Source organism: Coturnix japonica, chromosome 23 (genome assembly GCF_054131305.1).
Source record: "Coturnix japonica strain WE chromosome 23, WE-NBRP24, whole genome shotgun sequence".
NCBI classification, from domain to species: Eukaryota; Metazoa; Chordata; class Aves; order Galliformes; family Phasianidae; genus Coturnix; species Coturnix japonica.
The window spans coordinates 9,715,426-9,741,004 of NC_140685.1; the positions used below are offsets into that span (position 1 = coordinate 9,715,426).

The 25,579-nt window shown below is 49.7% G+C and overlaps 2 protein-coding genes across 32 annotated transcripts in view; both read right to left on the reverse strand.

The window, feature by feature from the left end:
• ABCC3 (ATP binding cassette subfamily C member 3) overlaps window positions 1-5,704 on the reverse strand; it is a 35,740-nt gene extending 30,036 nt beyond the window's left edge. For all 3 annotated transcript variants that reach the window (XR_014936666.1, XM_085522556.1, XM_085522558.1), the window contains exon 1: window positions 5,550-5,704. Coding sequence is in view for 2 of the 3 variants with exons in the window: in XM_085522556.1 (XP_085378682.1) it covers window positions 5,550-5,579 (30 nt within the window). In the remaining variant the exon portion in view is untranslated. The remainder of the gene's footprint in view (window positions 1-5,549) is intronic.
• A 4,100-nt stretch (window positions 5,705-9,804) lies between these two features.
• Window positions 9,805-25,579, reverse strand: part of CACNA1G (calcium voltage-gated channel subunit alpha1 G) — a 101,700-nt gene continuing 85,925 nt past the window's right edge. For 10 of the 29 annotated variants that reach the window (XM_085522610.1, XM_085522607.1, XM_085522608.1 and 7 more), the window contains 5 exons: window positions 24,437-24,577; window positions 22,073-22,207; window positions 19,333-19,528; window positions 16,835-17,004; window positions 9,805-13,751 (listed from right to left, as the gene is read on the reverse strand). In XM_085522610.1, coding sequence (XP_085378736.1) covers window positions 12,897-13,751; window positions 16,835-17,004; window positions 19,333-19,528; window positions 22,073-22,207; window positions 24,437-24,577 — 1,497 coding nt within the window. In that variant the 3' untranslated portion in view covers window positions 9,805-12,896. Of the gene's footprint in view, window positions 13,752-14,635; window positions 15,110-16,834; window positions 17,005-19,332; window positions 19,529-22,072; window positions 22,208-24,436; window positions 24,578-25,579 lie in introns of those variants that run through there. The other 19 variants (XM_085522621.1, XM_085522620.1, XM_085522618.1 and 16 more) reach the window with 7 other exon arrangements.

Genomic DNA, 25,579 nt, shown 5'->3' on the forward strand with positions numbered 1-25,579 from the left:
ATCCCCAAGAATGAAAAAGGAACCATTTCCAAATCACATGGAAGCACAGCCGGCAGCACCAGCCCCACAGCTCAGCTGCACACCAGGTTAGGATTAGACAGTTTCAAGACCATCTATATCCTGATCAAACCAGCACTGTGAAACGTTGCTAAATACCCTTCAACCAGCAATTGAGTTATAGGACTCCACCCAGGAGAGCAAACACCAGCGTAGGGGCTGCGGGGACCAGCTCTGTGACTCCTGCCATTCCATGGTCCTGCTGCCCACACAGCTCACAGCAGAGAGCTCCCAGCCCTTGGGAAGGCTTCCACCTCCTGTACCAGGCAGTTATCGACACTGAGCGGAAAAATTAATATGTGTTTTTTTTCCAAGAATACTACACAGCAGGAAGAGCTGCACGAGCGATGGAAAACACAAATTCATTCTTTATCTGATGAATGTGAAGGCCGCCGTGCTGGTGTCATTCACATCACACACAAGGTTAACACGTGCCGTGCCACTGATTGTCTGCTGGTTATCACCAGTCAGAAGGTTATTTAAGATTAAAAAGGAGATTGGAAAGCTGACTGCGGAGATAAGCAGAGAAATTGAAAGGAATAACTGAAACTCTTCCCTGCAGTAAATACAGATGGAAATGGTGCCTCTTACAGAAGTGACTGACAGTGAGAACTCCAGTGCAGAGAAGCCTCCCTGCCCTCGTTCTGCCCCGAGGTTTGGTCCATATCCCCACCTGCACAGCCTGGCAAAGGAACGACGGCCTCCTCCCCAGCTCAAGGGCTGCTTCAAACTCAGCAGCTGAATTATCAGAACTCATGCTCAGCCACAGCACAGGCTTATCTCAGCCCTGCTGCCTCCCCTCCCACTTCCAGCTGTTATCCACCCCTCTCTTTGGTCCTTGCTGCTCAGATCCTCAAGGCTCATTCAGTCCTGACTTGAGAGCACAAATGCAAGCGAGCTCCCTGCTCCACTACTGCACAAGGCTGCCAGCTTCAAACGGCCTTTTCAGAGCAAGATCGTCCATTTATGCCTCCAAAGGAACAGTTTCACCTTTACAAAGGAATAACACGCTTTGTTCATCTGAAGCAACTGCTGCACAGCTCAACTCCTTCATGTGCTACACAAACCTCTTTTTCCTTTTCAAACAGGGCGCAAGGTAAGGATGTTCTTCACTGCAACACCAGAGCAATACTGTCTGGGGCTGAAAGCACCCGGGTGTTAAGCAGTATTGCAATAACCAGAAAGGGCTTTTTTTGTCATTTACAAAGCACTGCAATATCTGCGTTAGAGCAGCACCACTCAGAAAGGAAAAATGAACTGTTTCTGAAACTGAGTGGCTGCAATTGGAAACAGCTCTTGTGAAATATTTCTCTTCCTCCCCTTCCATCATTCCCCACCACGTTCCAGTTCAAAGCCTGGTGACACCAGCACGTGATGTTACCACAAAGGACCCCAGCCGTCCTGTGCCAGGGCTGCCCCAGGCACCAGGGGATGAGTTCCAGCTCCAGACACAGCGCTGCCAGCAGTGCTGACACACAGACGTGTCCCCTGGCAGATTGCTGGCTGCCTGCCCTCTCTGCTGTACCTTGTGATGGGTAATGGCCCGTCAAATGCACGGCCCTGCCAGGAGACAAACAGCCATTAGCTCACTGGAAAATAGCCAACCATTTCAGAGGTTTCTCAAATGAAGTTTCTTTATAATTACATTTCTAACAGTAAGAGCCTCTTCATTTTAATACATTACAAACACACCTAGAAAGGAAAGGGATCTTTAGTGGCATGGCAATTTGTACAACAGGTGGGAGAGCCCCATCCTGAAATGCTTTATATTCTTAACTGCAGAGATTAAAGCAGCTCCGCTTTAAGGATCTCCTCAGAAAGTCATACTTCAGCCCAGCTCTTGCTCCCATGCAGCTCCCAAGCCCCAGACACCTCTGCCTGCACAGCTGCTGGCTGCATCACTGCAGCCGAATCAGAACTGCCACCAGGGAGAAGCAGCCGGGCTGAAAGCCAAAGCACCTACCTGACCTCAGGATCTGCTACAGGCACCAAGTCCCCCATGGGGTTCAAGTCGCAGCCCAAGCACACGGGGCCCTCCCCAGCCTCCAGCAGGTTCCCAACCCCGCAGCACCTGCTCCCCCTCAAGGCATCCTCCACTTTTCCTGCCCCACGTTCCAAGAAACACAAGGGAAGGAAGGAGGAGCAGCACCTGATGTCCAAAAAGCCTTTGGGAAGCACTGCCCACAACACAGGCAGATCGCCTGACCTGCCAGCACGCTGCTTTAGAGAAAATGGCAACTGCTGATTTCCTATAAAGACGTGAGCAATCACATTTACACGTTGTACCGAAATGAATGTCATTTTCACGAGCTTCATTAACTGACACTGAAAGATGCCATAAATTATTGATGTTGGCAGCTTCCACTGGTGCTGTTTCGCTCACAAGTTTCAAACCCAGACTTTGTCTTTCCCAGACAGATTTGAAGGCAGCCTGTTCTTGACAGAGGAAGGATAACAGCTCCTTGCTAATAATCCAGATCTAAGGACAAATATTTATACTGCTCTTAGCACTGCAGAATTAGATGCCCAAATCCTTTACTAACAGCTTTGCTCCAAGTCAAATCAAGAATCCCAACACCCTTTGAGTATTTAAGCTCAAGTACTGAATTGCTTTTAAGTTGAGCATGTTACCAGCACAGCCAGCCTTGGTAAGAGAATAACTTCACAGACCTGATGCCTGAAGAGAGCACTGAAGTTACCTTCTTGAACCTCTTATGTAGCACAAGACAGAACACAGGATAGTCTGTGAAGAGAAACATCCATGTAAGCGGGACTCCTATCTCAAAGTGGAAACAGTTAACAAAGATTATGTGGAGATCTGCATCACCTTGGAGGATCTACAAAGGTTCTGTGTTCATCACAGCACAGAAGGAGAAGCTGATGGATAAAGAAGAGCCGCTGTGGAGCAGGCTGCCCTGCTGCTGAGTCCTCTCACTGACCTGCTGCACCTCCCGATCTGCTGCTGCTGCAACCAGCCTCACTGATGTTGTAACAGTGGAATTGAAATACCATGTTTTAATATTAATTCAGGGCCAAACAACATCAGGTTTGGTGGCTTTTTGGTTTTTGGTGTTGTTTTCTTTTTGTTTGTTTGTTTTTTGTTATTTTTAAAAACCCTTTTTGTCATCTCCCTCGAAAGAAGCCTTTTTTCTCCTCCCACACGTACCCTACCTCATCTTGAAATAAAATAAGAGGAAAAAAACCACATTTAAGCATGGCACACAAGGAAGCCAGAAGGGAAACGATGCAGAGCGGAGCAGCGCAGCGCTCTGAGCCACAGGAGCTGCATTTCCAGAGGACAGCACAACCTGCATCTCAAATGCACCAAAATGCCACAGGGGGACCCATAGCAAAGGGCTACATGCAAACCAAAGGGCTGCTGGGTGCCTGCACTCCTACAGAGCAGCCTGTCCCACAGGCAAGTCGGAGGTGTTGTTTACTTTAGAGAATTGCTGCAATTTCCTGTGGAATTACTCAAGAGGTGGATGAAGAATGAGACGAATGAAGAATGAGACAGAATGAGACAGCACTTCTCGTGGGACGGGCAGTTGTCAGGAGAGCAAGGAACACACACAGCTGGGGAGGCTGGGAGCTGCGGGCAGAACGGGGCCAAAAGGAACAAGCCTGGACCTCACTGTAAGCGACCAGAAGTCGTGGCCTCTCACGTGAGCTCCCATTTCCTCTTTATGGTGATAAAAATAAAGGACAGAAGCCAACGCTTCAGCCTGGACACAGAGCGCAGCATTAATACAACCCATCATCCCAGCAGCCCCTGAGCACGGCACAGCACTTACTGCTTTACCTTCACAGCAGCCACCGAACCAATTCTCACCTGTGAGCCATGGGAAGGCAGCGTGTCTTTACAATGGAAAGCAATGTGGCTTTCTAAGCTCACGTAGCTTCCTTGGCCTAAAGGTGTACTACCAACAGAATTCTCCCTGAGAGCACTGCCTTCACTGCTGGGAGGAACAGCTCATGTTGTACATCAGCATGAAGGTGATAACCCTGCAGTGTCTGCTTCTATGGGACAGATCCATGCCATGCTAATTGCCTCAGCACTCCAGCAGTGCGTCTGTGACACAATAAAATAGGAGGCAATTGTGGACATCAGCAAATAACGCACCACAATAACATGTGCGTGGGTACACACTATCACGTTCACCTCTTCCCAACAGTGTTTCGAATGGGAACATTGCCAGGGAATATTAACAATTAACTAAGAATCCTTGGGTGAAGAATACGGCACATTTCTCAGCGCGATGAGGCTGCCCACATCGCAAATAACATTCCAGCTGTTTCTCTTGCAGATGTAGGATACCCTGTGTTTATGTTGGTGACTTGCTGACTGCATTTTCAGTGGGTGAGGTGGGAGCCAGAAGGTGCTTCTGATGTGACCTACAGAGTTTGCTGCAGTTTCTTATTTCCTTTGCATAGAAAGAACATTCCTCTGCTAATGCAGCTCACCATGTTTCAGATTAATTTGAGTTAATCGCATCGGAACCATCACCTCTAGTAATTCAGACAGCGTGTTTCTGTTATTATTTAAGTTTTGTTAAACATATTTAGATCCCACCATCATTTAGGCCCTAAGCAAACAGTCATTAATGAAAATCCCTTCTCTGGATTACCTTCCTTTCACTTCCTGCAAATCTAGCATCGAATGGCAGTCACAGAGAAGTACCACCCTGAGGATACCACGGAACAGCTCTTCACGAAGAGCAGAATGACACCTACCTACAGTGCACACCTACAGGCAGCACAGCTGCAGGAACGCTTTGCACGAGCAGAGCAGGAGCTGGCTGCAAGGCTCGGGGTGCAGCAGCAGCGCCAGCACAGCCCCACGTGGAGGTAAGACGAGCTTCTGTGGCAGCCGGCAGGAGCGAGCAGCGTCTGCCTGTGCTCGTTCCTGCTCTGTTACCGTGCGGAGCAGAAAGGAGACGAAAACAAGACCTGTTTGAGCAAGCTTACCCGTACCCACCGCGTGTATCAGCGAGCGTGTGAAGCGCTTAGAAAGCAAACCTGAGATCGAACAAAAACCAAACCAATGGGCTTAGGGCAATTCAAAAGTAACGTTGAGTCAGGTTCGGAGCAAGGATTAGTTCTATGGAGGCAAAACTCCGCGGCAGGACCCCCCCCCCCCCCCAAAGCCAACCGGGCGACGGCGTCCTCGCCGTGAGAGCACGGAGCTCCATCATCAGCCACCCCTCATTCATCCGGACTTCACTCAATTAGTCGGTGCGGGGGAAGCAGCCGCACAGCGGGGAGCGGCGGCTCCTTTAGTTCGTTCTCCTACGGCGCTGCCGCTCGGACCGCTCGCACCTCCAGCGCCTCCGCGACTCGCGACCACCGTCGGCGGCACAAAGCTCATTTTGCGGCCGGTCCCGCAGAGCGGTTCGGTCCGTGCGGAGCCGGCACGACGGGCGGAACCACCGCGCCCCAGCGGGACCCGCAACGGAGCGCCCGGCCGACTTAACTTCCCCATCAGTTCTTACCCAGAAGCGGGAGCCGCAGAACGCGTCCATGGCTGCGGCGGAGCGGAGCCTCCTCGGGCCGCTCCGGACAGCGGCAGCGGGCGGTACCGGCCGGGGGCGGGGAGGTTCGTGCCCGCCGCGCCCCGTCCCGCCCTCCCCGGCTGCGGGAGGCACCGACGCCGCCCTCGTCCCTCAGCACGCGGAGCTCCGCTCACACGCGCCGCCTCCTCGCTCACGAGTCGCTCCCGGGGCGCCGAGTTCATCCGCTGCCCGCCCGGCTCCGGAGTCTCCCCGCCGCCCATCCGCACCCTCCGGTTGCCGTTAACGTGCTGCAGCTGCTCGGCTCACCGCCCCCAGCAGGACCCGAAGGCAGCACGGACGCCCCAAAGCCGCCTCCACCCATATTGCTCGTCACGGTGCAGCTGTGGGGCTCAGGGTGTGCAGCACTGAGCAGTGGCATTGCAGACTCTGGCCTTGGTTCCTTTTGCTTTATTTTTGCTTTTTCCTGCCTGGCTGCAGCCTCACCTTCCCTCAAGAATCCCAATCTTAGAATTGCTATGGTTAGAAATAACCAATAAAGTCATCAAGTCTGCCCCCAAACCATCCCCACTGACCACGTCCCCCAGCACCAGGAATTAAGGCCTCTCCAGACCACACATAAGCCCGGCCACTGAAGCATCTTATCTCCATCCACTTCCTTAGTACTGACTACATCCTCTGAGACATGAGGTTAAACCAGTGGCATAGACCTGTTATAAAAGCTTCTAATCAATACATTTCACATGCATGCATAACCAGATGATTTTGCAGTGCACCTTGGACACAAGCTGATTTTCACTTCCTCATGATGCATAAACACTGTTTGCTTTCCTCTTGGGCAGGAGTTCAGCACGAGTGGCCTCCCAGCACCGGCTGCATAAGAGCTGCTTGCTGCAGCATCTGCCCATATAAAGCCCATATAAAGCACCGTATCCCCCAAAGCACGCTGCTCTCACCAACCTGCTGAAGAGTTCCAGCATATACAAGGAAGAGCCATTAAGCAGAGAGCGGCATCAGAACCTCTCAGCAGAGGGGAAAACAAAGATGGGCAGCCTGTGAGTGCTACGTCCCCAAATCTTTTCCTCCCTAAGCAAAACATTCTGCTCAGCTGCTTTTTGCCCGGACCACTAAAGGCACATCTGTGATAGGCACACAGCAAAGTGCTCCTATCAGCAGAGCTAAGCATCTGCCACAGCTGTGCCTGTGACTGGGCTGAAGGCTGGAGTTCTGATTGCTGTAGGGATCACTGCACTCATCAATGGAGGAAGGTCTGGCCCAATGTCAGGTTCTTGGGTGGTTTTCTATAAGGCTGAAGATGTCAGGCAGATAAAAGCTGATCATCCCACCCGTGTTCCAGCATGAGAGGAGCCCTGTGCAGCTGTGTGAGCAGGATCTGCCCAGGACTCCGCATTCTCTTTGCAAATCTAACACCAAAACTTTTGCTCAGTGCTCAGAATTGCACCAAGAGAAGTTTAAAGGAAAGGCAGTAACAGATGGGAGCTCCTCTGTGCTTCCTGGAACCGCCACCCTGCAGTGTGGGGAGCTTAAAACCTGCCCTGAATTAAGATCGGCTTTAGCATTATGGGATGTCACAGGTACAAAGGTACTGCAGGAACAACCATTGTAGGCGTTGTGTACAGGAGGGGAGAGGTTCATTTTAACAGCGTACTTTACAGCTCCATTGATATGTGCTCTGTGCATTAATCCCTAATTAAGATACTGACTTCGATGAAATTCCTCCACCATATCTGCAGAGAAAGGACCTGTGGTAGGTTTTGCTCTGAGTCTTGTAGGATTCAGAACAAAGGGGCCCCAGCCAATCTGCCTCTTGCTTGGCGTCCCTCTGGCACCTCTGCCTGCAGCAGCAGCTCATTCTGCTGAGCAGGGCATTGCCAGCTCCTGGGCCCCACTGTGAGCTCAGGGCAGACCCTGCAGCCCAGCACTGACCTTACAGGGTGGTTATGGACCTCCAGGTGTATCTGCAATACATCATCACTCGTGTGACATTCCCCAGCATTCGAGCTGGCTGTGAGTATGAAATGGCACTTTTTATGTGAATGTCAAGGAGGTCATGAACTCACCTCATCTCACTGTACAGTTATTCCTGGGAGTGGCAAGATCAGATCTGAGCTCATTCATTAATGTATTTGCATCCTCCTTGCCATGGCAGCTGCACACTAAGAGCACTTTTCACCTGCTAACTTGTAGGGCAGGTGCTGAGAGTCGGCACAATCATGAAGGCCCTAAGAGGCACACCCAGGGGCTGTAAACTGCCTGATTGCTGGGGGCAGGAAAGAATGGAACCTGGGGGAAAAGCTGCTTGTGTAAATGCAGTGCCCATATCTGTACAAACCCTCACCTCATTCTGAGCTGCAAAGCCCTAAAAGCAAAACAAAGTGATTTTCTCTTAAAGAAATGGGTACAAAGGACATGTAGCGCTGGGGAGGGATGAGCTCTGCAAGTCACAGTTTTGCTGTTTCTTGACTCCAAATGCCACCTCAATTCTCTGCCTGGAAGGGAGAATCAGCTGAACTCTGAATGCCCTGTTTGTCCCCCCGTCACCTCTTAGATAATTTCACATACTTTTAAGTGAACAAAGAGATTAATTAAACCAGTGACAGGTGAGCACACCTCAATTTGTGGGTGGTATGGTTGCAGAAGGAGATTAGAGTGATGAACAACCAGCCACAGACAAACAGCATGTGGGCTTATTGCCACCAGGACACCAACTGTCCAACCCCAGCCTCCAGACACACTTGCCAGAGGTTTTCTTCTCCCCCTGACCACTTGGCCAGCCCCAAAACCCCTCCTAGTTTTCATAGGATGGAGCCACTCTGAATTTCACCCCAAAATGGACACAGAGGGACAGGAATGCTGCTGCAAACAGAGTCCTGCTGTGTAGGAATGGAGCTGTCAGCAGCCCTTGGCTGTGCTGAGGCACTGACACCTGGCAGAGCCACACTGAGATGCTGACACCTGGCAGAGCTGCACCCCCTGCCCTGCTCTCCACTCTGCACTCCACTCACTGCAGTCCTTTGCTGGGTTCACTCCTTCCTGATCTGCCCCACAACAGCTGGTCTCTGCCTTTGGTTTCCATAAAGTAACAGTATGGCGTGTTATTAGAGGTTTAACCATCCTTTCCATTTTCCAGCTGGAGCTGCGGGGCTCTTTAGCTGCATCATTTGGACTCTTAAATACATATGGAAATATTCTCTATTCGGGACCTTGAGGGCTGCCCAGTTATATCACACAGCGACTTAAGCAACAATAGAAAACGCCAGAGAGTGTTGCGGTGTTACAGCGCTGTAAACATCTCTAAGCACAGCACACAACACGAAAACCCACCCTTAAGCTCCAATAATCCTCAAAGGCGAAAACACCCGCGAGGCAGAGATCGGCGATACCGGAGAACGCCCCAAATCCATCAACCGCAACCGGGGCTCAGGTGCAGCCCCAGCCCGCAACCTGCCCAGCGCCGGCACCGCCACCTACTGACGGCCACAGCAGCACGACCAGCCCGCAGCGAGTCCTGCCGGGCCCCGAGCTCCGCTCCTGCTGCTCGGCGGCTGCTCGGCCTCCGGGTGGGAGCCCCAGGGCCGGTACCGGAGGTGCTGCTGTCTCCCAGCCCCTGCGCATCAGCCTGGCTCGGGCAGCGCTGCGAGACGTCCTTCCTCTCCTCTTGCCCTGGGAATGATTTATCCGTGCAGAGGCCGGAAAACCCGGTTGGAATAAAACCCTGCTGGAATAAAAGCTCTTATTTTTACTTTTTCAATTGCACCTCTGTGATACCGAGCATGAAAAGAAGCGACTCCCGGACAGCAGATCCGCGATACCCGCTGGGTGGCAGCAGAACACCGCGCCGCCCCCCCGTGACTTTATGTCCGCTCTCAGGTGTGACCATGCGGCCGCTGGGTTTGTCCCTCTGCTGGCCGCGGCTCCTTCCCTGCAGAGCCACAACGGGTTCGGGGCCAAACTGCTCTGCCGGAACCCAAACCATGCCCGGGTGCCGCCCTGCAGCTTCAGGGTGGCACCACCTCCTGCCTTGCAATGAGCTCAGCTCACTGCACAGAGCCGGCTGTGCTCTAGGATGCAAACGCTGCCTTCAGCTCCACGTCTGCAGCTGCCGTGCAGCACTCACCCCAATAGGTGAAGGTGGTGCAGGTGAACCACGGCCAGAGATCTGAAGGATCCAAATGACACGGAACGCCATCAACAACAAGAAGGAGGTGCACAGGTGTTTTCCTTTCAAAAGCTTTTAATAGGACACATTTGTTTTTGTCATTTGTAAAGATTTACACTCATTTTTTGTCTTTTTTTGTTTGTTTGTTTGTTTGTTTTTTGCAAAAAGGACCTTTTGAACCCGATTTTGCCCACAATTACCACCTTCTGTTGCCCTGACCAACAGACCTCGTTTTGGCCTATATACCTGATACAGTATAACAATATATTAACTATTAGATACAAAGTTCTATCATATACACTAGGTTGTTACGGACGTTGCAACACGGTACCTACTCTAGTCACCTGGTGTAACAGTGTACATGGGTTATTACAGCCAGAGGGGCAGAAAAGGGGAGCCTGGGGCATAGCCTAATTTACAACCGTAACACTTTTGTTTCTCCTTGAACACACCTGGTGCTGAGTGCAATCCACACAAGTCAAAAACAGCCTTTTCTTCACCCTCCTCCAGAACACCTGCAACACCCACAGCCCGGAACCGAGCTGGGAAAGTCAGTCCTACGTGCAAGGGGCTGCAAAGATGGAATGGTTTCCATTTGTTCCTCCACACGCACCCGCAGCCTCTGCCTCCTCCCATGTCAGCCTGGCAGTGGCAGAACACCGTCCTCCCTTCTGCCTACAGTAAATCCACAGTATAAAGTGCTGGTGTGCTTGAATGAGCTGATAGCAACGCGACTACTGTGCCAGCGACACGGGCTGAGCTCCGGGGGCGGATGGTTTATATAGTAACAGTAACAGCACTGCCATATCACAGAACCTCAGCTTGGTCAGTACAGATAACCACGGCCTGGGTGCAGCTCTGCGCTGTGCTACGGCAGCTCTGGCTCCAGGGTTAGGAAGGAAAGCACAGATAGAGCTGCTGCTGTTCCCAAGACACTACGCGGACTTTGAACAATTTCTCTATAGATTTCTACAAAAATATAAAAAAAATCTATCAACGTAACGGTCCTACAGAATTCCTGTGGATTTTGTACATTTTGGTTTACAAAAGTCAAATTCTATAAAACCCCTCCCCAGCGGTATTTAAAATTCTCCTATGATTATTGCACTGCAGGGCAGCTGGAGCTGTTTTCCTAAAGGGCACCTAGAAAATAACGTGTCTGCTTTAGAAAATGAACTGTTGGACACGGCTTCCTTTCCCTGAACGCATCACCGTGCAGTCTCCTACTGGCTGCTCTTTGCTGAGTATCCACGTGTGATGTCAACTCTGTGCTGCTCACACAAACTCTGCCAGGGGGCGAAAGCCCAAAGCTGGAAAAGAGAGCGGCCTTCGGTGCTGTTTGGGGCCGGACACTGAGATTAACACATCACTGCTTTGTGCCATGGCGCAGGTGAAGGAGTGGGGCCAGCAAGGTCGTATTTTCCCAGGTTATTCAGTAAATGTGAAAGGAAAGGCCTCGGCTCATTAGGAGCGTAAGACCAAAAAGGGATTAAGAATACTTCCCAGGCTTAGCACACTGTAATTTTATTGTTTCCTTAAATGTGAGCTGGGGGAGAACTGATGAAAGCTTTGTTTGAAGTCACTGCTCCAAACATGCTCAGCTCAGACCAGGCAGGATGGTGGGGTTTCTCCCCATAGTGGAGAGGGGGAACCAAAACCATCTCTGCCTGCAGCCAGCCCTGTGCTCCTCATGGGGTGCACATGCTGTTTGTGGGGGAAAGCTCCTCAGCTGGAAGCAAAGGAGCTCAAACCCAACACAGGCTTGTGCTGGTTTAAGGACAGGAGCCAGCAGAGTCTCCATGCACACCATCTGAAGGCTGCAGCTATTCACATACTTACAGCCGTGCCTTCAAAGCCCCACTTAGCCTATACCTTCAGGTCCACATCTGCCTCCTGCCAGCCCTGTGAGGAGCGGGGTGAGGCACACAGGGCAGCCACAGAATGGGCTGCTTGCCTTGGAGATGGCTGACACTAAGGGGGTCTATGAGGGACATATGAAGGAATATGAAGGCTTCCATTTCTGCATGCTTTACATCACAAGGACTTTTGTAGGTTGGAAACAAAACTTCCATCGGGTTCTTCACATGAATTAACTCCAGCAGCGACAGGAAAAACTTATACTGAAAATCAACCAACACTTTGGTACCTACAAGACCTCCTTACATGTACTCAGTAGAGCAATTTCCCAACTGCAGTAGGCCTCCATTCTGTTCAACATGTAAACCCAGCAGCAATTTTAATCAATAACTTACTGACCACCACCCTCAGCACGGCTCCCACTGGGGCAGCGGGGCAGCTCCTCGTGGGCAATGGGCTCTGCCTCCAGATCAGGAGGGCTGAGCAGGCCCTGCAGGCAGTTCCTTGGTGTTTGTGATTCCATGAATCGCCCGTGGATGATTTGAAGCATCCCACTCTAAGTCAGCACCGTGGAGCTCCTGCATGCAGCTCCGCATTCCCAGCCCTCAGCCACGCAGCAGCGCGTCACACGGTCCTGTTTTGTGCACTTGCTTTTCCTCTGGATGCCGATTTTATGCAAGACTGGGAATTTATTTTGTCAGAAAGGAACGCTGCCGCATTCTTATATTCTCCAGAAAATGACTCAAGTCCAAGGGGAAAAATAAATTACATTAAATAATTCTTATTTACTGCTGACTGTGGGATACGTTTCCTCTGTAATGCACTAATTGGCTACATTTTGTGCTTTGCAAAACAAAATGAAACCCAAACAAAACGAAAAAAAAAAAAAAGAGAAGGGATTAAATATATATTTTTAAGGTTAAAATGTCCATAAAAACCAACCTGATCTCAGAAATATTCTGAGACACATAAAATAGAGGAAAATCAAATGAGTCTTTAGTCACAAAATGTACTACATCCCGCAATACTAGATTCAATTAATTTAATAAAATATAATATACATATAGATTCTGCACATTGTATTGCTTTTACCTAAGCAGACCATATGCTTAAGTAAGCGTGATATAGGTGAACCCCTCCTTCAGCTGGTTCTTTAACCCTCCTTTGGAAACATTTTACCCAGCGCCATTTGGGAATACAGTTCTTTTTTATTTTTCCTTTTATTTTTTTCCTTTTTTTGTTTTTCTGTTACGTGAAAGGAAGAAAACATTTGGCACCAACAGAAAAGTACCTCAGGGCTCCATCTCATTCCGATCAAAGGAAAAGCTAGGAAGCGTCAACAAGTCTTTCTTTGGGGTAGGAGATGCTGACATGCTGTCTGGAAGCAACGAATCCCCCGTATCCATTGAGTCCTTGGAGTCACAGGACGGAGCACGCCGCCTCAAGCAGGTATCTCCTCTAGCAGGTGAGATGCTGTGAGGTCCTCTGGGTAGCAAGCCCTGTTCGCTGGGTGGGTCTATAGAGATACACGGAGGGCTCAGTTTTTTCTTTTGCCGCGTCCCTTGCAAGCCTTCCATTTCACTTACCACCTGACTTATGAAGCCAGAAGAGCTAGACGTGGAATGGTGCTGAGGGCTGTTTTCCATTGAGAAGATTTCTATCGAATGTCTCCTTTGATCATCCAACCAAGAGGGTGGTTTTTTTAGAAGACCTTGGGTGTCAACACTGTGGTATTTCTTCAGGTCCTTCAACGTAACGCTGCCGGTATTGCCGATGTTCCTCTTAGGACTGAGAGGCTGCACGTCTGAACAGGCACTCGAGGCTGTGCAAGTTTCGGAAGGGAAAGGCTCCGAGGAGCTGTTTGTTTCAGACACTTCTTGGTCCATTGAGTCTCCAGGCGTCTCCTGATAGGAGTCCACACAAGCACACGATGTCAGTGCCTGCTTTGAAACATTATATTGATTGTGGGAATGCTGCTGTGTGTGAACGCTTGCCCGGCTCCACGCAGCCAGATCTTCTCCTTTGGAGGGGCTCAGAGCAGCTGGTGACTCCTCCTGGGGTGTGCTGGGGATCTCTGGGTTGGGGAGCTCACTCAGCTCGGTGTGGAGGTTCTCCTTGCTGTCTGATGAGTCGTTCCTTATGGCCATCTGTATGGAGCGCAGGGGAGTCGGGAGGAGGGGAGTTACCAGATGGGAGAGACAGACCAAACAAAGGTTAGTACAGGAAGACACAACACTCACAGGACATGCAGCTCTGCTGGGGGCACCCCAGTTCCCTACAGATCGTTCTGGACCACAGGATCCAGTGCTTCCCGCAGCAATCTGCAGGCTTATCCCTGTGTAAGTGAATGGCCAAGAAAGCCTATGGCATGGTTTGAAGGCTTCGTTGTTCTGCTGCACTGCATCCCTTGCCAAAAAGGATTATAAATCAGCCCCGTTAACTGGCCCTCAAAGGCAGCGTCTTGGTTTGAGATGATTCTTAAATTATCTTAAAGATTAAAATCTTCATCAAGAAATGTGGAGGAAATGCCTCCAGCTGGTCTCAGTCCTTCAGAGGAGCACAAGGAGATGAAATTCCTTGTTTTAAGGAACGCCTTCGTGACAAATTGCCCCCAAAACAGTCCCAGGATTATTATAAAAGCTGTCCCACAAGAATCGTTTGAGCCAAATGATTTCTGTTCAGGCAAAGCTCTCATCAGCTGCAGCACACACACGTGCACACAAACAGCAGCACTGCTGTCACACCTGCACAGTGCCTTCCTTTGTTGCCAGTGAGAGAGCATTCAATATACTGAACAACTTCAACCAATACCAGCTGACTAACCCTTCTAGCTACAACTCCACAGCATCACACTGGTAACCAACCACACCTGAGAGTGGAGCTCACTCTGCACTCCTCAATGCCACCAGAGTTAAGGAGTGTCTGGGGGGCAGGGACCACTTCCACATCCTGACAAGGGACACAGAGCACCAAAAAGTAGAACACGGCTGCAAAAAGTAATTCTTGCCATTACTTTTGCTTGTACACCAACCTGTGTTGCACACAAAGGGCAGAATTGGTTCTTTCTGTCCCTACAGGTCTCTGTGGCAGCTGTTAGCAGTAACTGTTGGTGGCAATGCCTTATTGGTTTGTTTCACAGCAAAAGGACTCAATGCCATTGCAATGGTGTGTCCACCCCTAGCAGGGCTTACACCATGGGCATGCAGTCCTGGAGCCAGAAAAGCAAAGCAGTTTTAGGTTCAGGTAGAAGTCCCCTGGAGAACAGCGTCTGTGCAACGCCAAGGAGCACATTCCATGTGGGAGCTTGGCTCTGTGTTCACCCAAAGCATCTCATCCGCTCAGCTTCATCTGTGCGTGCATCGCTAATTGCCAAACATTCCAGAGTCTAAACATGTTACTGTGGGACTGTCCAGCCTACAGCATGCTGGAGGGGAAGGGAGGTGAAACACACATGTCAATGGTGGAGGAAAGTGCACGGACCAGGGATGTGGTGGACAAGATTTATCTAAGCACAGATTTAGGATAGGAGAGGGGACAACGGGGAAGGGAGAGGAGAGAAAAAGAAAAAAGAATGAAAATCAGAGTTACATGCAATGTAAGTAACAATAAGGAAAAATGGGCACTGCAAATCAAAATGCATTGCTGCCTTGAGCTCCAGGGATGTGCCAGCAGCACATCAGCATGGGCAACAACGGGAGCCAAGCAGGAGCATGTGAGCAAGCACAGCTGCTGTGAGCAGCAAAGAGAGTTTGCTTCTTCAGAGCCAAAGTTTCATGATGCATGGCCACCTAGATTACAACTCTAACAGAAATCAAGTCCTGTCGCCAGGACCCACTTTACTTCCATTAATGGTGCTACATGAGAGCAAGCTACACTGCTACACTGGTGTTCAGGGGGTGGGGATGGCCCACAGACCCAAAGCTTTTCTCTGCCTGAAAGGTCACTGCAAGAGTGTGCTGATGGCACTGCATGAGCAGGGAGAAGAGGGAGGGGTATAAATTAATGTAAATGTATGAAAGGGTTTAGAAGGAGAAGCCTTCAGAAAAGTGAACAAAATTAGGCTGAGAAAGATGGCTAACGTGGTAATTTATTCTAGTGAGATCAATTGAAAAAGATGGGTCTGTTATTCATTAGAAAGCAAGAGAGAGTGGTTATGAACTGGAATCATGACATCAATTAGTTCCCCTATTAGCAGTGACTGGAGGAGCTGGCCAGCCCTCCGCAAACGAATACATGCTAGGAATTTCTTATGTCAATTTAGCACTACAGACTAATGTAATTGTTAACCTTGGTACTTTGCATTCATTTCTAGAGCTTAATGAATCAACTGCCTAATTTGTCAATGTTGATTAAAAGATGAAAGAAGTGGGAACATTTTCACACAGTAAAGAAGTTATTCTGGAAAAAATCAAACAGATGCATTCTGTGTGCATAAAATGGGCTGCAAACCTCCTGAAGAAGGCAGACCGTGGGGATTGGATGTACCAAGTGCACAATGAAACGCGTTCTAAAACGTGAGAGTGAAGCACAAGTTTAAGTGCTCCACTAAAAAGGATGAATTTAAAGTCATGTTTCCAATCAGGCAGCCTGCAATCTGTGATTACATCTCTCAGATCTTTGGTTGAATCAGAACTTAAATCAACGCCAGGCAAAATAACCGAGATAAAACCAGTTACAAAATAGAACAAGTTCTGTTTTGAATATACTCAACCTTTTCAAAAGCACACAGGAGGTTTGAAAGGAGCCTAATTTTCAGTTCTTGCTGTAACAACAACGTGCTTTCTGTAGTGGCTTCGCACGCAGTGAGGTGCCCTGTGAGCAGCTTCCCCCCTTCAAGAATTGAGAGGAGTGAGAGAAAGGGCAGCCTGGGATGGAGCCTGCAGTCACCGTGTCCTTCCAAGCACTTGGAACCTCGCAGCCATTAAGGATTTGTTCCTTAACCCCAACAAGACCCTGGGGAGCGTTTGGCTGCTGTTATGAAGAGACCCAAAGAAATGAAGCACAAACATTGCAGGGAACCTTCAGGCACGTCGCCAGAGGAGATGCTACACAGCACAGATCCTTTGGAGGCTCCTGAAAGGCTTTCACATCAAAACCCATCAACCTTTTCATTATTTCTGCAGGAGAATTACAGTTCTCCAGAGGTTTCTCTATTAATCCCTCCTTGAATTTAAAGTGTGGGCAACCTGGAAACACAGCAATACAAAACACGAGCCGTGGTTCTGCTTACCTGCCTGCGGAGCAGCCTCTCGGCAGAAGGGGAGTGCACCGGGGCGGCCACGGGGGGTTTGCTCTCCCTGACCAATGGATCGTGAGCTCTCACGTGGTGGAAATGGTCCTTTGGAATTTGCAGGAGAGAGCTGGTGTCTGCTGGCTGCGACTGCACCGATGCCTTTGAACCTTGCAGGAGGAAGAAGAGAGAGGAATGTGACACGTCCGCCTATGTCTGCTGCCCCATCTAAGGGACCTGTCAGGGGAAACCCCATTGTACCTTGGAGCAGACAGCCACAGCAGGAGCACTGCGTTCAACAAGCAGCTCTCCATGGTTGGACAAAACTCCCACCTACTAAAGAATTATTCCAAAATAGTCTATTATTTCATTTTTCTTGGCATTTTCCCCCAATCCAGCTGGGATCAGCTCCCATAAAGAACAGAAGATGATGAACTAGAAGTTCATCTGGAATGGTAACGTCCACGTCCCTGCTAGGACTAATGACTGCAGGCACCCACACATCTCAGCCCTGCAGGGACGCACTCCTGAGGGGTTCTGGAAAGGACATCCCCAAACCTGAGCGCATGCAGAGGTCACCTGCAGCAATTCCAATGCCACATGGATGCTGGGACTCACATGGCAGCAAACTGACCTGGCAGCCATCAAGGGTGGCTTTGCAGCGTAGCCCCAGAGAAGGAAACGTGAACTCTGCGGCCTCTTTCTGACCCTCGGTGGTTGCTGGCTGCTGCTTCTGAAAGGTCTGAAGCTCTGCGAGCTCCCCCCACAGCCTCAACATTTTTCAAAACAATTCATTTAACCTGGACCGGATCCCAGAGAATCTCATTTGTCCTGGAATCTTTCCCAGAACAACAGCCCCATTACGAAGGAGTATTCAAACAAATACCTCCTGCGAGCGCCAGTGTTTCTGACAACAAAACCTTTCTCAGCTTGAAATATTGTGGCTCAGTTGCTGTGATTTATTAGAGGCGACTGGCACCTTTTGCTGTCTTCACAGCACTTTGCAATATTACAGGCTGTGAACAGGTGGGTGACCTGCCCCGTCCCAGCAGCGGTGACATTGTGGGGGGAACAGGACGATACGCACACGACAAGATTTGGGCATCGTACCCAACTTTGAGCACTTTGGCCCCATTCAGGCAACTGGAAATTCACCAGCAGGAGAAAAAACGCAGCAGCTTTGACAGAGCTGTGAACAAGTCAGATGCCAGCTTTACCTTTCCAAAATACTTCTCCTATGTGTTGGTGGAGCCATTTTTCAGATGGGTGCACAAGGGAGCAATGCTTATCCCAGCAAGCCAGGGCTGCCCAGGGAGCCTGGTGGAACTGGGAATGGGACCCAGAAATTACCCACTCTTTGTTCTTGACATAGTTCTTGTTCTAGACAGGAGGAACGTGTCTGAATTAAGGGTCAGTAGCACAGCACTAGGAACTCCTTCTGCAGCAAACAGGATCTTCTGTATGGCCAAGGACTGTAACGCAGAGGAATTTCATGGCTGTCACAGAGAGCCATACATGCCAGCTCCACCCAACGTATGAGAGCACTGCTCTTGAGTTCTGTGGGATTTGACCAGGATTTCAGCCTCAACTTTTACATTACGTACAAACAGACTCCTCATGGGGCAGCCCTTGACCTTGAGAACTGCGTGTTGTGGCAGTGATTCCTCACAACTCCAGATTCAGCTTCCCCATCGCATCCACATTTTCTTTCTGCTTTCTTTCTGCTCAACAGCCGCTATTCATCCAAGTTCTTATTACTATGCAAATTTCAACATCTTATTTCTAAATCTTCTCAAATCTCCCAACGTTCTGAACAGGGCTGAAATGATGTTCTGCTTTCAGGCTTCCCAATGACACTCCTTGTAAAAACTTCTCTGTCTTATCTGTGACAAATGCATGGAACAACAGCCTGCCAGGAGCAAAGCTGAGCACGGGAGGCAGCCGTGCTGCACTGGGGCACCCACAGCTGGAGGTGCAGCAATGAGAGGCAGCTGCAGCTGCACACAGAGCCCTCAGTGTCTGCAGCACGCTGTACCTAAGAATACCTCAGCTTGTCTCTGAGGTGTGCATCCCAACCACGCACCCCAACAAGGATGATCCTACACACCCCCATCCGCCAATGATCTCACACCAAGATCTCTCTCTGTTCATATTTGTTTTACAGGCACTGAGAGACACCATTTTTCCTTCTTTCACAGATGCTCCTGTACAGAGCTTGCAGAGCCTGCTGCAATAGGCACTGCTGCAAGCACTGCTGCAAACAAGCACACAGATGTACTGCTCAGCAGGAGCTTCTGCAGAAAGCAGGCAGATGGAGATCTGGCCGTGGCCAACAAGCTCAGCCATCCCACAGCTCTCTGTGAGCTCTGCAGAGACATTCAATGGGTCCAGACACACACAGACATGGAAACGCAGCCCAGTTTGGTGCCTCCAAGCTTGGAAAACCTCATCCAGTTGTGGTGGAAAGCCCCACACGGGCACAGGAGGCACATCCATACCTGAGTGCGCTTTGTGCTGGGCCGGGTTCCCATCTCGCAGGGAGGCGGTGCTGGGCCGGGAGAGCGGCTGGGAGGTGTGGAACATGTAGCTGTCGTTGGGCAAGGAGTGCGTGCGACCCACCGACGGCTTCCTGACGCTCAGCAGGTCCTGGCAGGGGGACAGTGCCAGCACGGCGTCCCTGCAGCGCAGCTCAGCCTATGGGAGAGAGGCAGTGAGGGAGCAGGAAGGCGCTGCCAGAGCAGTGCCCAGAGACGCGAGTGACAGCCATTGCAACCACGTGGCATGATGGGCATGCACACCGCCGGGATGTACGGGTGGCACAAATGGAGCTACTGGGAAGCTAAACCCCTCCTTCACACCGTCAGTAAACCGTCACACGGAATGGACCACAGAAACAGAGGAAGCAGCACTGCAGGAATAAACCATGACTATTTCGGGGTGTGAAGAAGGCATCATGCCTCAAGGCCAGCAGCAGTCACATGCTTTGCATAACTCTGAACTTCTGCAATAACAGTAAGGCTGTCTCCGTGTGCCCTCGTCAGCAAGTCAGGCTTTTACAAAGGTGAGCAGTTTCCTCTCCTAGCAAAAAAATACCCAAAATCAACAAAGCAAAACCCCACCAGGAGCAGTCTGCAGAGAACATCCTCTACTCTGGCTGCCAGCACCATCTTATCAGTTCCCTTCTCACACAATGAATAACTGAACCCATTTTGTTGAAAGGGAAAAGTAAACCTACTGCTTTGGGGTTAAAGCCATCCTCAGATTAGGACGGATCTAATAGAAGCAGAGGTTATTGTGTATGCATTGACTGCGGAGTTTTTATAGCCAAAGAGTCCCTTGGGATAGGCAGCACCAGATGCAATATCAAATGGGCTACAATCTGGGTGTGATTTCATAGGGAAATACATCTCCATCCATCCTCATGTGTGACTGTTAGGAAAAATGGAAGCTAAGGCAGCTGCCTGGTGCAGTTCTAACAGAACAATTATCTCACCCTTAAAAGGTTTCCTTTGAAAACCACAGAAATCAGCCGTGATGCCACAGCTCATCCAGCACCTCACCAAGCACTTCTGGAAAATCTCAGACCTGATTTTCTGGCAAATCTCCCACTCGGTGCATTGCAAGTTTATCTGAAAACAACATTCTAAGATCATTTTTTCCCCCATTTTTTTTCCCTCTAGCGGTAAAAATGAAATTTCACTGCACCGTTTCATTTGCACGAGAACACGTGATGAGATTAAATGGGCTTTTAAAGAAAGGAAATTTAAAAAGTATGGACAAAGAAGAAAAATAAATAAAGAGCACTCGAAAAGTTACTGCTGGACTGAGGTCTGCAGCACTGTGCAGCTTCACTTCCACTGCCGGGGAAGCTGTGCAGGGCATCCCATGCAGACCCAACCTGGGGCAGAGCACAGCCCTGTGCTGCTGCAGCAGATGTGCTGTTTTGGTTTGGGATAAAGGCAAATCTGGAGTTTCCATGAACCAAAAGAAAAAAAAAAAAATCCCGAAGCAAATCTATTTGGAGTCCAACAAAACTTTCTGCCAGAGGTGCTTTTCAGCTCAGGCTGAGCTGAAGTTAAAAACACCAGAAAACAAAAACATTTTGACAGCACTTTGCAGGAGTTTGGGCAGATGCTTTGAGCAGAACCCTCTGCTGGCACTGACAGAAGCTCAGTCTGCCCTTTTCCCCTTTCTGTTGAGGGCAATCACCTCTCCAGGCTGTGCCCTCCAGACCCTCCTGCTGCCAGCTGTTTGAGCCTCACCATTGGGCACCTCCTCTCCCAGCCTCTCCAAACAAAGTGCCCAACACAAACACAGTTTACAAAGTCTTTTGCACATGATGCCATGAAGCATGATGGGAAATATCGTCACGGTTTGAGAGGTGTTTCCCAAAGAAGAACTAGTTAGGATGACGACCAGTTAGAATGGCAGAGAGATTATCAACAACACAAACATCCAACGGCAGCTACATGAACAACAACAAGGAAAACAAGAATGGCCCAAAAATGTTGGAGGAGGAGCTGTTGTGCAGCAGAAAGAAAGCACTGGACTGCTACACAGCTAGGAATGTCTCATGTTTCCAAGAGGAGATGGTTAAGGCAGGGTTCAAAATACTGGTTATTTCATTCAGAAAGGCGCTGAGCGATCCCAGCTTGCTCTTTTTCTCAGGGAGATGACTGCTCTCAGCAAAGCAGCAGCATCCTGGAGAGATCCCCACCTGCTATCCGTGTAACAAACCAGCTGCAATCAGGCAATGAGCCCACAGTGCTGCTGTTGGCCAACATGAGGACCTGTCACCCACCCGTGTGCTGGAGCCCATCTCTCTGCTGAGGACACAGGCATCATCAGCTCATGGGTGTCTCCTCCACACAGCACCACTGACTGGTCTCACATGGAGTGGAAATTTCAACCTTGATGCTTTCCAATGTTGGTTTTTTTTTGTTTTTTGGGTTTTTTTTTGGACTATTTGTTTTACTTGCAGAAAACACATTGTTCTATAAATGATGCCAAGGGGAAAAAAATAAAGGAAAATGGTTGTTCCTCACGAGGAGCCAATTTTGTGGCCAAAGAGTGGTAAGAGCCCACGTCCTAATGGCATTAAGGAGAGTGTCCTGCCCAGGGGAAGGCTGGTGATACTGGAACACGTGCCAGGACTACGAATGCCATTAGGAAGGTGTAGGAGAACGCAGTATTTCGAACCCTGTAAACATCAGACCGTACAGCGACCAATGTATGTACATTGCTTTCCAGAGCACTAAGTAAGTGTGTGTTAATGTCATCAGGAAAAGAGTCATCCGTCAGAGCTAAGGACCAGGACTTTTCAGAGAGAATATCTGACGTCAGAGACAGAGCCTCCATCTCAGCTAGAGGGATCTGAAGGGAGAGATGATTAAGCATAAGAAACCAGGACACAAATCTTCAGAGAAAAAAGTATCATAATCTAAACACTTCTAGACACTAAAGCAATATCCCTGCTGTGGGAGCAACTACATCATGCACATTGTTACTAGGGACAGAACATTAAAGAAATGGAATATAACAAAGAAATGACAAGAAGAGCGGAACACTCATACTTAAATGCTTACCGAGGAGTTGTGAGGGAGTTTAAAGGCATACACTAAAGCTAGCAGCGTGTGGTGGTGTTCTCCTGCCTAGGTGAAGTGGCAAAAGCAATATTACCTTCCTACAGGTGGCATCCATCCTCCCTGTGAGGGTCAGGCACAAGAGGCTGTGCCACCCCTTGCCCTCCACACAGTGTCCCACCCCTGAGCTGCTGCTGTGAGCTCCGAGTGGAGCTGATGTGTTCCTGGCACAGAACCATCCTGCAGGGGGTGCAGGGGGTGCCCTTACTGTGCTCGGGGGAGAAAACATCCCTGTGCTGGGTCTGTCTGCAGTTCTTGTGCGTCCTGCACAAAGGCCACACCACACATCACCTGCAGCTCGGGCACCTGCATGCCATCATGGGCATCCCAGCTACTTCCTTTTTGTTTCCTGTTACCCCCGAGCAATGTTTTCCCCGAGCCTCTATATTTGAAAAGCAGAGGCCCAGATTGGCTGCTCTCAGGTTATCCAAGAGCTGGAATCCCTCACACCAAGAAACTGACATCGGTGGGCTGAAATAAAGCTGGTGATGAGCAAACTTTGGCCGCAACAAGCCTCTCCCAGAGCTCTACAGGTTGTCCATGTACAACGCCTGAGATACTCTGCAATTCCTCCTCACTTCATGGGGCCCCCAAAGAGGCAGCACTTGAACAGCAGCAGCACAGGGACAGTGATCCCAAGTTGGGACAGCAACAGGCGCTGGGGTTGGCAGGAAGGAGCTGTGCACAGCGCGTTGCTTTCAGTGCTGCTCCACGTTCCTGACTGCCCCGGGAACATGACAAATGTTGTGAGCAGAAAAGCCAAAAGGTAAACAAAACAGCCTCCCCTCTCCCTGAATTGGGTTTGAGGCAGTCAAAACATTTGGTTGGAAATATCCGAATGATTTATAGGTTTGTTAATTGCGGCAAGAAAAAAAAAAATACAAATCTAGCCTAAATTTTCAAAGGAAAAGTCATAGCAAACCAGAGCGCTATATTTTTTCATTACATAAAAACGTCAGAACAGAAGCCTGTTTTTGCTGCAGCAGCACTTTCTGTGAGCGCTGTTGTGACAGCAGCTTCCCAAGCAGCTCCCACTGAGCACCGCGCTGCCCTCCCTGCCAGCCCAACCCCAACCAGCACAGCTCCGAGGGACACAGCTCTGCTCCTTACCCACCCTTGTCCCTAATGAACACCTGAGGTGGATAATTTCGAGCGCCGGGAGCTCGTAAATAAGCACAGTGATTTAGCAAGGAAAATTCTGCTATTTTGAGCCAGAAAGAAATGGAGAAATACAGAATTTGCTCAATTCCAAATGCAGAAAAAGGCACGTTTGAATTGTTGTTGTGGCTGCTGCTGTGAGCTAGGGGAAATATTTGCTCAGGAGAACAGCGTGCTTGGAAAAGAAGGGCTTTTATTCTAAGTAAATGAACTAATTTTAAATGAGTACTACAGCCCCTATTCGAGAAAGTGCTGGGGCACACTGCTGCCTGAGGGCGTCATTAGGGGCTGCCTCGCTTCTGAGCTCAGCGCAGATCAGAGATGAGGATCTCATCTGAGGATCTCATTCACGCTGACCCACTTGCAAGAAACCTCTTTAGGAAAAGCATTCAAGACTGGATTTTCCTGCCCTGTTGGTAGGTGTGAGATGCAGAGATCACTTCCTGATCCCTCCCAACTCTCCTCTAGATCAGCTCACACTGTCCTCCTGGCTCCGGGTGGGAGCAAGAAGCCAACAGAAGAACCTCACTGGAGGATGCTGCATTTTCCCCACAACACTCATGAGTGGTGCATACAATGAAAACTTCTCACTGCACTGAAGACAGAAACTCAGAGCTTGTGATTTTCCTCTCACATCGATATATACAGCTTTCATAAAATCAGATATTACCTCGACTCCCACAGAACAATCCTTCCAAACCCCTGGACTGCATTACACAAAGCAAAGAACTCTGACTCCCTATTAAAGGCCTCAGTGAAATCGAGTTTGGATGGAGACTTTGCAGGAAAGAGGAATATTAACCTGGTTCTCAGAGTTGCAATATTCAGGAGCAGGGAGGGCATAGTGATGGCACACAGAGCCTGACAGGTTGTCCATCAGCTTCAGCTCTCCTTCCAGAGACTCCTGGATCAGCAGGGATATGGTATCAAACAAGTGCCTTTCCTAGGAGGGGTGTGCGCATGCAGAAGGGAAGGGCCAAGCAAAGAGAGGGATGGAGACAGAGAGAAAAAAGGACGGTGTGGAAAACCCAAATGAATAAAAGGGAGAGGAAAAAAAAATAAAACAGGATAGAAGGGAAAGAAGAAAAAAGACAAACATTAATGGAGAACAGCAGTAACAAACAACAGGACGGGCAATGTGTGGCAGAGAACAGCGCAGTAATATCACATTGAGCTGCTACGGCTTTCTCCAACCCTGCGGGCAGCGCAGCAGCTGGGATGGGAGCTGCAGGGTCCTGCTCTGTGTGCACACAGGAGCACATACCCAGCAAAGAGAACCTCACATTGAACACCTCAGTGACACAGATTAGAATAACCTGACTTGAGGAGGTGCCGAGCATCCTGCCCACTAGAACTGCTGACACTCAGCACAGCCACACACCGTATCACCAACCCAAGTGGGCTGAGGATCCCCACAGTCCTGGCCTCCTTCTGCCACAGCACAGACAGCAGCAGCGTGAACAGGGCGTGCACAGACCCAGCTTCCATGGACAGTGTGGCAGCAATCTGAGGGCTGCACTTTCCACGTACAAATGCCTGGTGTGCACAATGGAATGAGGACTGTCGTTACAGTCAGACAGCACACAGTGCAAAAGTCCCAGGGACGAGGCAAGCAAAAGAGCATGCTGACCACAGTCCTTGCAGGGTCACGTCCTGGGAATTGCATTCCTCTGCTGCCGTGCTCAGGCATCAGATTTGTCCTGAAGAGTTTGGCTGGCACAATAAATAATTGGAATGAAACGTCCCAGAGGTTTACAGTGGCTCCACTTGAGTGAAAGAGCAAGAGAGATGCTCCAGAGATGTTGACCAGAATAAGCCCTTCCTATTGCTGCACTCAGAACGACAGCTTTAACAGCTGACAGCGCCCTCAGCGAGTTCTCCTGCCATTCTGCAGTTTCCTTTTCTACCCATGTGAGGAATGCTGTGCAGCAATAGAGATGAGGAA